At 48.6% G+C, this 13948-nt stretch overlaps 1 protein-coding gene across 1 annotated transcript; it reads left to right on the forward strand.

Moving 5' to 3' along the window:
• The first annotated feature begins 1765 nt into the window (after positions 1–1765).
• On the forward strand, positions 1766–12972 carry EN1 (engrailed homeobox 1). Its single transcript, XM_079991124.1, has 4 exons — positions 1766–1922; positions 3264–3335; positions 5342–6391; positions 11736–12972. Exons 3-4 carry the CDS (start codon positions 5548–5550, stop codon positions 12050–12052), a joined length of 1161 nt encoding a protein of 386 aa, XP_079847250.1. The 5' UTR covers positions 1766–1922; positions 3264–3335; positions 5342–5547; the 3' UTR covers positions 12053–12972.
• The last annotated feature ends 976 nt before the right edge of the window (positions 12973–13948 follow it).

A 13948-nucleotide genomic window follows, 5' to 3' on the forward strand; every position in this document is an offset into this window, starting at 1 on the left:
ATGGGGCTCTGTAATTCACCTCGCTGGGAAAAGACGGTGGAAAGATGTTGTTATTGTTTATTAAAAAAATAAAAATTGCACACATACACGCACGCCTCCCTTCCCATTGAAACTCCACCTTCCTTGTGTTGTTGGGCGGAAAATCAGTAATCACTCCCTGAATCTTGCCCTCATCGCCTTCGGTCCTGTGAGAGGGTGAGGGCTGTGTGTGTGTGTGTGTGTGTGCGTGTGTGTGTGTGAGTGAGAGAGAGGCGCGCGCGCGCGCACACACACACACAGATGCCTTCTTTAGAGAGTCCTCCTTAAAACGTGTTTCGAATTCACTGTTCGTTTCAAATCATTATTCCTGGTGATACTGCCTGTTCCCACATATAACTTCGGAAGCGGGAGAATTAACTGCTCATAACAAAATAGGTGCCGAGGAAGACTGGCTAGGGACTGGGACGGGAGAGAGAGAGGAATCCATGTATGTTTGTCTTGGAACCAGACATTTTACAATCCAAATTGCAACAGTCTTAATTCCACGCGGGTCCGAGTCTTGCAATTAATCCGGCGATGGCCCCCACAGTTGGTCCCCCGAAAAGTTGATCTGGCCACGGCTGCCTCCCCCCCCCGCCCCCCGCTCCCTCCATCGCCCTCTCTTTCTTCTGCCTTTGCAATGAAGACTGAATCCCCCGAGCGCTAATTGAATTAGCCTATTGAGAAGATTGTCAGGTACAATGACGTGGGATCCCCCTGCATTTCTCCGGGTCTATAGGCTTTGGGGACCCGGAATGTATAGCCTGACCTTCCCGCTCATAATAATAATGCCGCACTTGTAGGAGAAATCTATTCGCATTCACTTTTAACAAAACCTCTGGTCAGCCAGTCCCTGTAGGAAGGATGAAATCTATTGTATTGCAACAACTCATTTATGTCCTTCACCAAAGGCCCCAATGAGATCTGATCTGGCCCTAGAAATAGGATTATCAGCGTGTATATTAAAGGCGGCGATATATACTTCCTAAACGGAAACGGCGAAGGCCAGCCTGGCGAGAGGCGCAGGGTACACACACGTGTCCAGGGGAGAAGGGGTATCTTTTTAAAATCTGGCAATCTGGCGTTGTCTTGCCGTAGAAATCTATGCAACCCTGTGCAGGCCGAAGGAATCGCATAAAATATACATCGAAAAAACAAACTCTAGCCATCCCTCTCTGGTTTTTTGTTTTTTTTAATCTACACTCTGCTGCTGCTTTTATTATTATTATTAATCCTTAAAAATTCAAAGCGTGCCACGTTTTCGTAATTTTTATTTTTGGCTTATTTTGGTTGCAGCAGACTTATTTTCCATGGTTAATTTAAAAAAAAAATGGAGGGGGAGAAGGAAGCAGAGGGGGAAAGCGGGGGAAAACACCCCACTGAAATTCTTATTTTAATGAATGCACCATAGATAGCTAGATAGATATAGATCGAAAGAACAGTGTTCTTTGAGTCTGATTTTTCTAATACTGATCAATGTAGGAAGAATCAAAATACCATGCAAGCCTCTGGAACTGGGAGGATAACAGTCACCACCACCTCCAATTTTTCTTGTGTTTGGCAATTATATTTAAAAAAATGTACAGACTGGGCCCACGAATAAGGAGCCATCCAAAATTCAAAGCGGGGGAGCAGGCTTTTGTGGTGGTCGTGGTACTCACAACAGCTCTGTGTTCGAGAGTGTCATAGGAGCAGCCATAAAAAGCTGCAATCGTTAGTTTCCCGCACCCCACCCCTCCTCGGAATCGCCTCCTCCCTTCATTTGGCCACCCACCAAACCCCAAACCCAGCAGATGCCCGCACAAGACGGAGAACCCCTGAATTCTCCAGAACGACCCTCCTCCTCCTCCTCCTCTCTCCAAGAAGGACCGGAGGAGTTGCAGCAAACCCCTGGAGCTATGCAGGTAAGCGGAGGCTCCTTCCTTCCTTCCTTCCTTCCTTCCTTCCTTCCTTCCTTCCTTCCTTCCATCTAGCCAGCCAGCCAGCCAGCCTAGTGGCAGGTCGGGGCTGGTTTGGCAAGTTCTCTCGCTGCCCGGTTTTGGCCCGTTTCGGGATGGCGCGCGTTTGAATGCGCGCGCGTGTGTGTGCGTGTGCGCGTGTGTATTCCAGTGCCTAATCAAAGCTATGGGTCCGCCAGCGCATTTATCATCCCATTACTGTAACAAATCCGGGCTCCCACTCCATGAAAGGTAAAATGAATTACCGACGTTAAGCCGTCAATAAAGTCATTTCTGTAAATGGTGTCTCCGAAGGACTGCAGCATTATTCAACCAGCTTTATCAGCAGCTGGGAAATTACGTGGAGAGGCGCGCAGCGTGTAATAGGGGCCCTGCTTACTTTGATTAAGCGCCGTGCCAGGGAATAGTGACAGTGCTTTTTGACCAGGTTTTATTCGCCGTCTTCTGATGAACGCCAAGCTGATCAGGCGGAATGAAGAGTAATTAAAACCTATAAATTATCTTTCGCAGCCCTTCTCAAGGCGTCTCTTTGCAGGCGAGATAAGGCGGCGGGCCCCCATTTACGACTCTGAAAGGGACTGAGGCGCACAAAGGCTACGCAGCTAAATGGGATATTGATAGTGTCCTAATTAGAATTTAATTAAGTACCCACGCTCGCTTTTGGGATAAAGATTTCAATTTTTTGTCCTCCCCCCTCCTTTGGTGAACTAAAATATAAATAAAACCCAAATTTAGGGAAATGGGGAGGGGGTTGGCTAAATACGAGGAGATTTGGGAATAGCGAGATGTGGCTAATTTAATGTTGGGGGGTTTTGTGGGCTTGCGTCGAGTCTCCTCTGCCAGGTTGTAACGTATATATGTATACGAACGTACATATACATATGCTTGAAGTTGCTTTGAAAATGGGCCTTCTCGTGGGTCTTTCTCGAATAACCGCGATTTAAAGTCGTTGCGCTGTAGAATACTCTAATCCAATTATTAAGAAACAGTTACTCTTTCTTGGAGTTCCTTCGGGGAGGGGAAATCTCCTCGTTTCAGTGATTTTGGAGTTTTTAATTTTTGTTTAAAATAAACGTACTTAAAATAAAAGTACCTACATGCACACATATCCTGTATACATATACATACATGCACACACACAGAGAGAAAGAGAATTGAAATTATAGGATGCGTCCATTGCAAATCAATCTTAAAAATTAAAAGGGAGAATTAAAGGGGGGGGGATGAGAGAAAAATAACAATCAAGTCACGTGACTCCGATCTTCTTTCTCTCTATTCTGTGAACAGGTTTTCAGGCCTTTCCACCTGCAGCCTCAGAATGTTTATGAACACCTGGAATTGACGCGGAGTCACTGAAAGGTAAAACGTTTGGCCTCATAAATCGCCACCACGGGGACCCAGCGAATCCTTCTCAGCTCCTCTCCATTAAAAACGCAGTTTTAATATTTCATAACAGTGTTATGTTTTGACCAGGAAGGGGAAGCGAGTGTGTGTGCGTGAGAGAGAGAGAGAGAGAAGAATGCGTTGCAGACAATAAATGATCCATGCAAAAATGATTAAAGCAAGGATAACATTATATTAGAGGGCAACGTGGTGCAAACGAAAAGCAACAACAGACCAATCCTGTTTTGTCTGCAAAAAAATAAAAATCTCAGTGTGCGAATAAACTAAATGAATCCAGTTTGGATTATTGCTTTTAGTTTTTATGAGGATGATTTGTTTTTCAGTGTTCTTTCATATCACGTGTGTGTGTAACGTTGGCCCGTCACTATCATGTAAACGAACCAGCTGATAAATTGGCCGCTTTTGTACCTGGACGTTCAACCGCAGGTTAGGCTAAGATTGAATACACTATCCTTTAAACCGACACTCAGCTCTCCAACTATTTTCCTGTTCTTTTAAATGCCACCTGTTAATGAGTGAGGACATTATGGGGGCATATGCACGCTGATAGAATTATCTGCATGAAAGAAATATTGATAAATGTTCCCTGGAATTGAAAAGAGTGCTTGCGCAAAAGTCAGCGTTTAACCGTCGTGTTTGGTTTGGGTGTTGTTTGTTTGTTTGTTTTAAAAAGAGTGAGAGGGGAGCATGTGCTTAAGTCTGCAATCCTATGCACACACATACCAGGAAAAAATTCCACTGATCTATTCCTGAGTCCACCTGTGCTCAGGATTGCTCAGCCACTTTCCTATTTTAAATCAATGAATCTGGAAAGTGTTGGGTCGAGCCCTTTTAGTCTTTTAGAAATTCCCTGCATGGTCTTTTTGACAAAGCTCATCTATGTCCTTTTTTAAAACAAAAACAGCAGACACAAATCATAACTGCCACAGCAAACATACACAGAGTACTGATAAATCTGTTTGGATTGGAACAGATATTTCATAATTGGTTAGGTTACTAGTCATACTCAGAATACACTTCCATCCCATAAACGTGTTTTTTGTTTTGTTTCGAATTTAGAAAAACATTCTATAAAGAATTTAGCATCTACTCTTTAGAAATAATAATAATAAACAACACAGGAAAGATTTCATTCCCAATTTCTTTTCCGAATCTCAGAAGATAAACATACAATCATCTTTTGGAGTTTCAACACGTCATTTGTGGGGTTGATTTGGAGATTTGCTTTTTGAGAAGCATAAGTAAATGAAAAGTCCTGGGCAGGAGGGGAAAGGGAAGGAGAAGCAGACTCTAGAAAAGATGCGCCATGGAAAGCGCAAAGCTCCCTAGGTCTCTCTCTCTCTCTCTCTCTCGTTCCCTCTGAATCAGCCAACCCCTTGGATAATGTAACTGCAAAGTTCCAATGCAGCTCATTGGCCGACGTCAGGGGCGTCACAGAATTCCCGGACTGCTCATTGGCTCTTTCCACGTGCGGGCCATCCTCACGTGCTTCCGGTCGGAATGAAAAAAAAGTGTGGCTGAGAGATTTTTTAAGGAGAGTTTGTTGCAAGATCGGAGCTGTCAGAGATTTTTGCTTTCTTTTTTTCCTTTTTTTTTTAAAGGAGAAGTGGGGGAAGGAAAGGTGGGAGGAAAAGATGCACGTGCGAGCGGGCGATTAAAGCATCTGCCAAGGCTGATCCGTGGGCAAAGCGGACTCTGACATTTGGGGAAACCCCAAAGCTGCGGCGCTCGGAGAAAGATGGGTAGATTGTGAGAAGACTTGGGGGGAGGGGGAGGGCTTTGGGGGGGCTGGTTTTGTTTTGGTCTCTCTCTCTCTCTCACCCCCCTCTCTCTTTCGGAAGAGGGGTGAGAGAGAGAGGGAGGGGGAGAGAGAAAGAGAGAGCGAGAGAGGAAATATAAAACAACTGCTCCAAAAGCGCGAATCGCTCCAAATGTCTGAGCCTTTGGATATCTCTCTCTAGATTCCTCGGCGATCCAACAAGTGGATTTTATTTTGCATTTCCCCCATCTTTCCAAGAACAACAGCAGCAGCAGCAGCAGCGAGGACCCAACTACCCTGCCACCGCCCGGAAAAGTGAGGCGTGGTGGTGGTAGGTGGAGGGGGGGACCTCGAGTGAAGAAGTGGAAGAAGAGCCAAGACGCCCATCTGCGGAGCTGGCAGCTGACTATGGAAGAGCAGACGGACAGTAAAAGTCTGCGAGACTCTGCTCCGACTCCCGGCAGCCGCCCCAGCAGCAGCAGCCCCAGCGCCAGCGGCAGCGATGGCGAGAGCGTGCCGCTGTCTCCCGGCAGCCACGCTCCCCTGTCCCCGGCCGCGCCGTGCCTCGTGTCCCTGCCTCTCCACCCGCACCATCACCACCACCCTCCGCACCACCAGCACCATCTCCCGCAGCAGCAGCAGCAGCAGCATCAGGCGCCTCCGCCTCCGCAGCAGCAGCGGCCGCCGCCGCCTCCGCAGCAGCAGCAGCAGCAGCAGCAACAGCACCGCACCACCAACTTTTTCATCGACAACATCCTGAGGCCGGACTTTGGCTGCAAGAAAGAGCAGCTCTTGCTCCTGGCCGGGACTGCGGCCGGAGGAGGAGGAGGTGGCGCCGGCGGCGGCGTGGGCGGCGGCCGGGACAGGGACCTTGACCGCGCGGCCAGCTCAGGTAGAGAAAATGTCAACCCTCTGCTCGGCAGGCCCCCCAACCTTAGCGCGGAGTCGCACGGGAGCCCCGACAGCTCCTCCACGGCCTCCAAAGCCAGCCCCGCCGCGGCGGCCGCAGCGCTAGGGACGGCCAAGCCCCCCATCTCCTCCTCCTCCTCCTCCTCCTCTTCCTCTTCCTCCTCCTCCTCCTGCTCGGAAGGGAGTGGAACTAACCCGGCGAAGTACGGGGAGCACGCCAACCCCGCCATCCTGCTCATGGGCTCCAATAATGGAGGAGCTGTTGCCAAGAGCGATTCTCAACAGCCGCTGGTTTGGCCTGCCTGGGTTTACTGCACTAGGTATTCAGACAGACCATCCTCGGGTAAGAATCCTCTTCCGTGCCTTCAGCGTTGCCCCCTTCCCCCCTGTCTTATATATACACCTGCCATTTCTATATATATATATATCTATCTCTCTGTGATATGAGTGTAATCCTGCGGGGAGCGTTAACCATCCCACCGAACCCAGGAAGCCAAGCCCCTAAACCGGCCACCCTGACGGTGCGCTAAGACTTGAGGCGCAGAGCGCGCCGAGGGATCCCAAACTGCGCTGGATTAAGCAAATGGGAGGTGGCGGCTTGAGAGTATTTAGGAGTTTTGTGGAGCTGAGTCGGCGTTTCCCCTCTCTCGCCCGACCCCGAACCCTGCATTTTCTTAGGGTGCCCCACTCCGAGGTTTGCGGGGCTCCTGGTGTTCAACAGAGTCTTTTGCGCCTCCCCGGCCAGCCTTGCCCTTCGGAGACTGCAGTCTTAGGCTGCAAAACAGGGGGGCCGAGGCTGCTTGGTGATTCCCCCCTCGGCCCGAAGCAGCTTGCGGAGGAGCTGCGACCGAAATGGCCCCGGGGGATGTCCGCAACCTGGGCTGGGAAGTCCGTGGAAGTGTCTCACGTGGAGGCAGAACCTGGAAAGATTGGAGGGCCCACGCCGCCGTCTTCCTCTCTCCCTCCCCCCTTTTCAGGCCTTGAAGGGTGGGTGAGTGCCTCTCTCTTTCTGTAGTTAGGAAGGGGGAAGAAACCATAGGGTGCTCTCTAAAACTTTTTTTTCGGATATATCTATGGCTGGGAGAAAATTAGTGATTTCGGTGTGGGACGTAGCTGCAGACAATCAGTGCTTTTGTTGTTGTTCAGAAACATTCGCTGCTGAGCAATTGAGGAGTGAAGGAGACAAGTGTTGCCGTGTGAAGGATGCGTTTTTGAAGGAACTGGCACTGGCGGGGGCCGAAAAAGAAAGAGGAAGTGTGTGAGAGAGACAGAGAAAGAGAGAGAGAGAACAGAAAAAGAAAGGGCTTTCTTGGGAAACCCGCGGAGGCCTCCCGGCAGCGGAGCACAAGAATCTAGGCCCCTAGGCCTTCATTTTTCCATTCCCGTCTTCCAGACCGGCTGGAGGGGAGCAATTCCCACCCCGTGGCCGGCATTTCGCTCTTCCCAGCAGCCGGCTCTCCCTTCCGCCCCAGATACTGCCGTGAGAATAAAGGTGTCCTCCCCCTAGAAGCCCCCCACATCCCCACCCCAATATAAAAAACCCCCCAGAATCCTCGATCCCGCTCGGAGGTTGAGGAATCTTCGGTTTCCAGGGGAGGGTTTAAATCCTTCCGGGAAAGGAGGTGTGGGAAGAAGAGTGACGAGAGAAGAGGGAGAGAAAGGGGGGGGTCTGTCTCTCTGAATCAGCCCCTCCAACCCGTAAGGGCGAAGGAGTCGAGCGAGGGAGCCGCTGCGGGTCAGCGCCCGCGAAAGCGCCCGAAAAGGGCGACCGCTCGCTCGCCTTTGCGCTCCTGTCAACTTTCAGGGCCGAGAGAGCAAGGCAGACTGCGGAGCTGGGCGATGGGAAGCTGGTGGCGAAGTTGCTCCGGCCGGGTGCGCTCCCAGGTCGCCTTCTTCTCCCCCCGTCGTCCATCGCTCTCTCCCGCCGCCCCCCAACCTCACCAGCCCCGGCTCGGGGCTCTTTATGAACTCCTTTCTGCCGGCGACTGATCAATCCTCCGCTATCAGCGCCAGCCATCTCGATCACGCCGCTATTGACACATCCCCGCTCCTTGGAACTCAGAAAAGCCACTTTGATTGACTAAACGGATTGATTGAGTGATTGAGCTGTCAGCTCTACCTTCGGCGGCCAACTGCCATGATTTTATTACTGCTTTCCCAGGGCCGCTGCCTTGCAAAGTGTGTTTTGATAGGAAGGCTGCCCACCACCACCGGCAGCGGCACCCTGCGAAGGCAGCGCCCCGGCTCCCTGGAGAGGCCAGGACGGGCCTCTCCTAGAGAGAGGCTGCAGCGGCTGCTCTTGACGGTGGGCCCTCTCCGAAGCCGGCTAGGCCACCAAGCCCTCCTCTTAGCCCACCTTTCCCTGGGTGTGAAATAGGGGGTGTTGATCTCTTGAGACTGGCAGTTGCCCCCACCGCCTCTCGCTTTCTCACGCCCCCCACCCGAGATCTGCCCGCTTCTTGGGAACGGCTCCTTTAGAATCTGCTCGCCACTGAACAGAGAGATCCGAGCAGCGATCATCTATCCCCGGCCAAAAATCTCAGCCCCCAAAAGAGCTTTTCGTCGCTAGGAAATTTCTCTTGGCTGTTGTTACTTTCCGTAAATGAGGGGACTGGGGAAATATCTTGAGATTTATTCAGCCGGCTCTGTTTAATCCCTTTCTGTAGTTTATTCAGCCGTCTCTCTCTCTTTCTCTCATCTATATATTTTTAAGCCTGGTTTTGAAAGCAGCCAGGCTTCTCAGAGCTACTTTTGCGGCCTGCTGACCGGAGAAGCTTTTCCTCACGTTCAAGCGACTGGCCCCAAAGCTGGCGATCTTTGGAGGAAGGCTACATTTTCATTTTGTACCCTTTAAAAAAATATATTCGTGTTTGCGTAATTTAAAAAAATGGCGTTTTAAGGTATTCTTTTTGAATCCCCTTCACGGTATAAACTGCTTTGAAGAGGGGAATCTTACCCACGTATGAATATATTCCTTCCCTAAAATAATTTGTATTTGATACATTTCCCATCAAAGCAAAAGCAAAGCGGCTTTGGAAAGACGATGTCTGAACGACAACGACTTAAACAAGGATCTGTCTAGATTTATTCCAGTACTTATTCGGGACACACTGTTTCGGAGTCCTTGGCTGATGCCTAAAGTGCTCGAACTCTATTTAAGGGGACGATCTACTTCCTCCAGTCTCTCTCCCCCCACCCCCCACTTCTGCAATTTTTTAAAAAAGTTTCCCACCCATTTCCTTTAACAGAGAAAGAAAGAGAGAGAGCGCTTAGAAACGAGAGGGATCCAGAACAATTTGCCTTAATTTCCGAGGGCTCCGCCAAGGCTATGGGTCTAGTTTTGGAGTCCTGCGAGGCCAAGATGTGTTGATATTAAATTGCTGGGAATCTGCTTCTAAGCAGAAACGCGCGGACTTCGAGGAAGCAGCCTTGCGCGCGTTTCGTTGGTTTTAAGAGATGTGTATTTTGAACGTGAGGGCACCGGCTGGGCCAGATCTCTCAGTGAAAGATAATGTAGGAACGCCCTCCACTTGAAAATATATTTATCCGCGGCTTTTACTAGAGGGGTTTTGGTGGAGTGGAGACCAGCGGTTTCAGTGAAGTGTTCCCCCAGTCATTGTAGGAGATGAGGGTTTGTCTGGAATTGTGTATTTGCGTTTGCAGAATATACTTTTGCGGCAGGCTTCAAAAAATGAGCATCCAGCGCAATTTATTTTCCCTTATCATCATCAGTAGTAGTAGTAGTAGTAGCTGCCTTTGGACCAGCTTGCAATAGGGGTTGCTTAGTTTCCCAAAATAAGAAATTTATTTTCTGTCTGTGAGGGGAAAGAGGTATGAGTCTGCAGCTGAGCACACATTGAAATAGGTATTTATAATCCGAGAGTCTTGCCTAAATCTATTGCCTGATGTTTTTTTGTTTTTTGTTTTAGAAAATAATGAATTTCAAAATTATAATATTAAATATAAATTAAACACACACATATACAACTTCCCAGGCTTGCTTTGTCGAGGGACGCCTTGGTTTGATTTGGAGAAGGAAAATCTGGGTCCCGCTGCGGATCAAAACAGATTTAAAATCCGGTGTTGTCCCGGCGCATAAGAACCTCCAGCGCCTTCTGAGCAGCTTCTACTCCGAAGCTGATCCTGCCGAATTTAATGCGGCGTAATAAAATTCGGTATGACTTGCTCCCGAGTAGACAGGGTGAGGCCTACGCTGTTACTCTTCGTGCCTGCTAGTGGTACCGTTAGGCCCAGCCCAAGCAACAACAGAACCCGCTTTGTAAACAGCTTGCAGTGTTTGTTTGGGGTCCAGTCTTTAAGTCTGTTTACCTCGATGCTTATTTATCCTTACAATTCAGCGAGAACTTTCTGGTTGCATTATTTCAAACATGTCCTTGTAGTAAACATGTGAATGACGTTGGGAAAGGTTTCCTGGGGTGTTACCTCTAACACGTACCATTTAACTCTAGCAGCGCCGGAAATGCTGTATGTTTGATTTTTAAAAACAAAACAAATCCAGGAACCCCACGCTTTCCTAAATGAATATAAACTGCAGCGAAGGCCCATAAGTGAGGAGCCCGCTTCCCTAACGCAGCCATCTGCTGAGGAAGCTGTGTGTGTGTGTATTTGTGTGTGGTTTTTTTTAAAAACAACAACAACTTTCTGATACTTTTTGCTGAAGCTCATAACTAATTAGTCAGACTTCTCCCCCACTTTCCAAGTGTGTGCTGTAAAGTTAAGACGCTTTGCCTTTAAGAGATGAGAGCATTTAAGGGGAAGGGGGCCAAAACACCGCCTCTCCCATACGTATATTTTGTGTATTAGAAATGTGTGCGTGATTCCAGCTGCACCAGACTTGATAAATCCAAATTAACTGATTGATCTACCTCTCAGTCTCTTTCTCAAACTGTCTATCCGCAGATATAGATAGATAGATGGATAGACAGATAGATGGTGATCAATAGAAAACTGCTTTAGATCTGGCGCGATCAAACAATTGAGCTTGGGCCCGGACGGGGAAAAGTTAGCAGAAGCATCCGCGTGCCTGACCAATACCTATCCTGACAAACGTTTCCCTTTGGATTTTCCGCCCCACTCCCCTTTGTTTCTTTGCTTCCCATCTCTCCCCTCTCGCCTTTCTTCCTTGGCGTCTTCTCCTTCGCGCCAGCTAAAAGTGGGCGATGCTGCTCTTCTAATGTACTCGCACAGAACTTGGGACGAAGAAGGGCCTAGACTGTTTTGAAAAGCGATGGGGTGGGGGTGGTAGTGGAAACAGGCGTCCTGAAGGATGTGGGGTGGGGGAGAAATGCACCCACGTTTTAAACAGTGGAGGAAAAGACGTATATATGTGGGTTGGGGGAAATCCTAGCAGATCAGTTCTGACCCTGCCCATCCATCACGGTTGCCGGGTGCCCCTTTTGGAAAGGGGAAAGGAGGCGCCCCCCTTTCTTCAAAACAGAGTCTCCCCAATTTCCGGAATGCCCGGCGTTGCTCCCATGTGGCAGGCTCCCCTTTATGTGTGTTGCATGTGTGTGTGTGTGTTTTGGGAATGCTTCTGACCTGGCAACTGCTGTCCCCTTTTCTCTCTCGTGCCCCTCACCCCCTCCTCCTTCCCCTTTGTGTGCGTGTGTGTGTTTCTCTCTCTCTCCCTCCCTCCTCCACCCCTCGCACCCCCCCCCCCTTTGTAGGTCCCCGCACGAGGAAGCTGAAGAAGAAGAAGAACGAGAAGGAGGACAAGCGGCCTCGCACCGCTTTCACGGCGGAGCAGCTGCAGAGACTCAAGGCGGAGTTCCAGGCGAACCGCTACATCACCGAGCAGAGGCGGCAGACTTTGGCGCAGGAGCTCAGCCTCAACGAGTCGCAGATCAAGATCTGGTTCCAGAACAAGCGCGCCAAGATCAAGAAGGCCACGGGCATCAAGAACGGTCTGGCGCTGCACCTCATGGCGCAGGGACTCTACAATCATTCCACCACTACCGTGCAAGACAAAGAGGACAGCGAGTGAGCGCGCCCAGAGAGCACAGACCTTGTCGGGTTTATTTTGTTTTTTCGTTTTTTGATGCTTATTATTATTATTATTATAATTATATTATTATTATTATTATTATTATTATTATTATGAACCTGATCGCCAGGGAAGACAAAGAATAACCATACAAAGCAAAAGAAAAGCAAAGAGGAACAATTAAAAAGAGAGAGAGCGCGAGAGGACAATTTGGGAAAAGACAAAACACACGACAAACACAAAAGGACTTCTTTCCTGCAGTGACACACAGTTGTGGGGGACTTGGAAGGGTGCTATTTAAGAGAGAGAAAAGAATCAAATTTATTGTCTATTCATAGTTATAAGGATTCCGATTTAAAACAAAACAAAAACCCCGAACACTTACAAACAAAAAGTTATCTATATAGCCAAACATCGTATGATCTTGTATATATTTAATTTCAGGTAAGAAATGATGATGATAATGATGTGTAGCGTTTTTCTATTCGCTCAGCCGTTGATCTCCCCCTCCCCGCCCACCAGCTCCACTTTGGTCTCCCCCTCCCCACGTCTTCTTTTTCTTAATTATAGCTCTCAACTCCTCCAGCCCCCCCCCTTTCAGCCTTCTGATTTTAAAGAATTTGTCTGGCTCTTCCCGACTTCCCTGCTCCCCCTTTCTTCTTTTCCCTGTCGCGTTTTCGTGTGTGCCTTTCTCCCTCTCTTTCATTTCGTGCGTGTGCGTGTGGTGTTTCTTTTTCTTTTTCTTCCTCTTCTTCTTCTTCCTCCTCCTCCTTCTTCTCTCCCCCCCACCCTACCGAGTAAGAACAATAACACTATGACCCACAGACTGCGAGACTGAACCCCTTGCTGCAAGCCAAAGATTTTTTTCTTATGTTCAGAAATCTGTAGTCTGAAATAAAGTGTAGATTGTGTTCAGGATATATACCGATTCTGTAATTCTCTGTTCTCCAACCCCACTCCCCCTTTAATACATTAATATATTAAAATACCCTGTTCTTCTTATTCTTTATATACATTTATCTCTAAAACTATCTGGCATATATCTCTCCCAGATTATTATTTTTAAGTGGGGAGAATTTTTTTTTAAACCAACGTCTTGTTTCCCTTGCTCATTTGCTCTCAGCTTCTTCCCTCGCTGTTGGATCCCTGGGTGGGATAGTAGGGCCCCAATCCAATGAACTGTAGTCCTACTAACTGCCCGACTCTGAGCATGTTTACTTAGAAATGAGTCTTACTGAGTGCAATGGACCTACCCCCTCCCCAAAAAAAACCCCACACCCAACAACAACCCAAAATCTCAGCCTAAGTCCCTTGGGAAGAGAAGGGACTTTTATCTTCCGGGCTAACTTGTTTCAACGGGATATGCTCAGGCTGAGCTAGTGTATAATATTTGTGGAGGAAGACTGAACACCACCAAAGATCTAGAAATAGGTGCTTCGGTTCCAGAGATGATATATTTGTGTGTTTGTGTGTGAATATGAAATGAATGAAAGCTAATAATGTCATGAAATTTCCTGGCTCCTTCCAGTTCCAGGATGGGTTGGAGAGAAATTTGTCTGACAGCTCCCTGCCTCGCATCCAAGATCATATTGAATTTCTACTGAGGCGCTTTTTCGCCAGGAAGAGCAATAGAGGCAGGAGAGGGAGAGGGGAGGAGGGGAGGGGAAATGATCGGTACTTTGCAGACGGTTGCTTAGCAGCGCGGCATAATGAATGGCGGGGCGGGGGGGGTGGCTTTCCCTCCGCGGCCTTCTTCGAGCAGCCATTGCCTTTTAAAAATGTTTAAGTAAATTCGGCCTTTTAATGTTAGGGATTTTTTTTTTTTTTTACTCCTCCTTCCCCCCACCCCCAACACTGAGATGGAGCAAATGGCCTCGCTTTCCAAGAGAGTTCCCC

This window comes from Podarcis cretensis (genome assembly GCF_951804945.1).
Source record: "Podarcis cretensis genome assembly, chromosome: 1".
Classification (NCBI taxonomy): domain Eukaryota; kingdom Metazoa; phylum Chordata; class Lepidosauria; order Squamata; family Lacertidae; genus Podarcis; species Podarcis cretensis.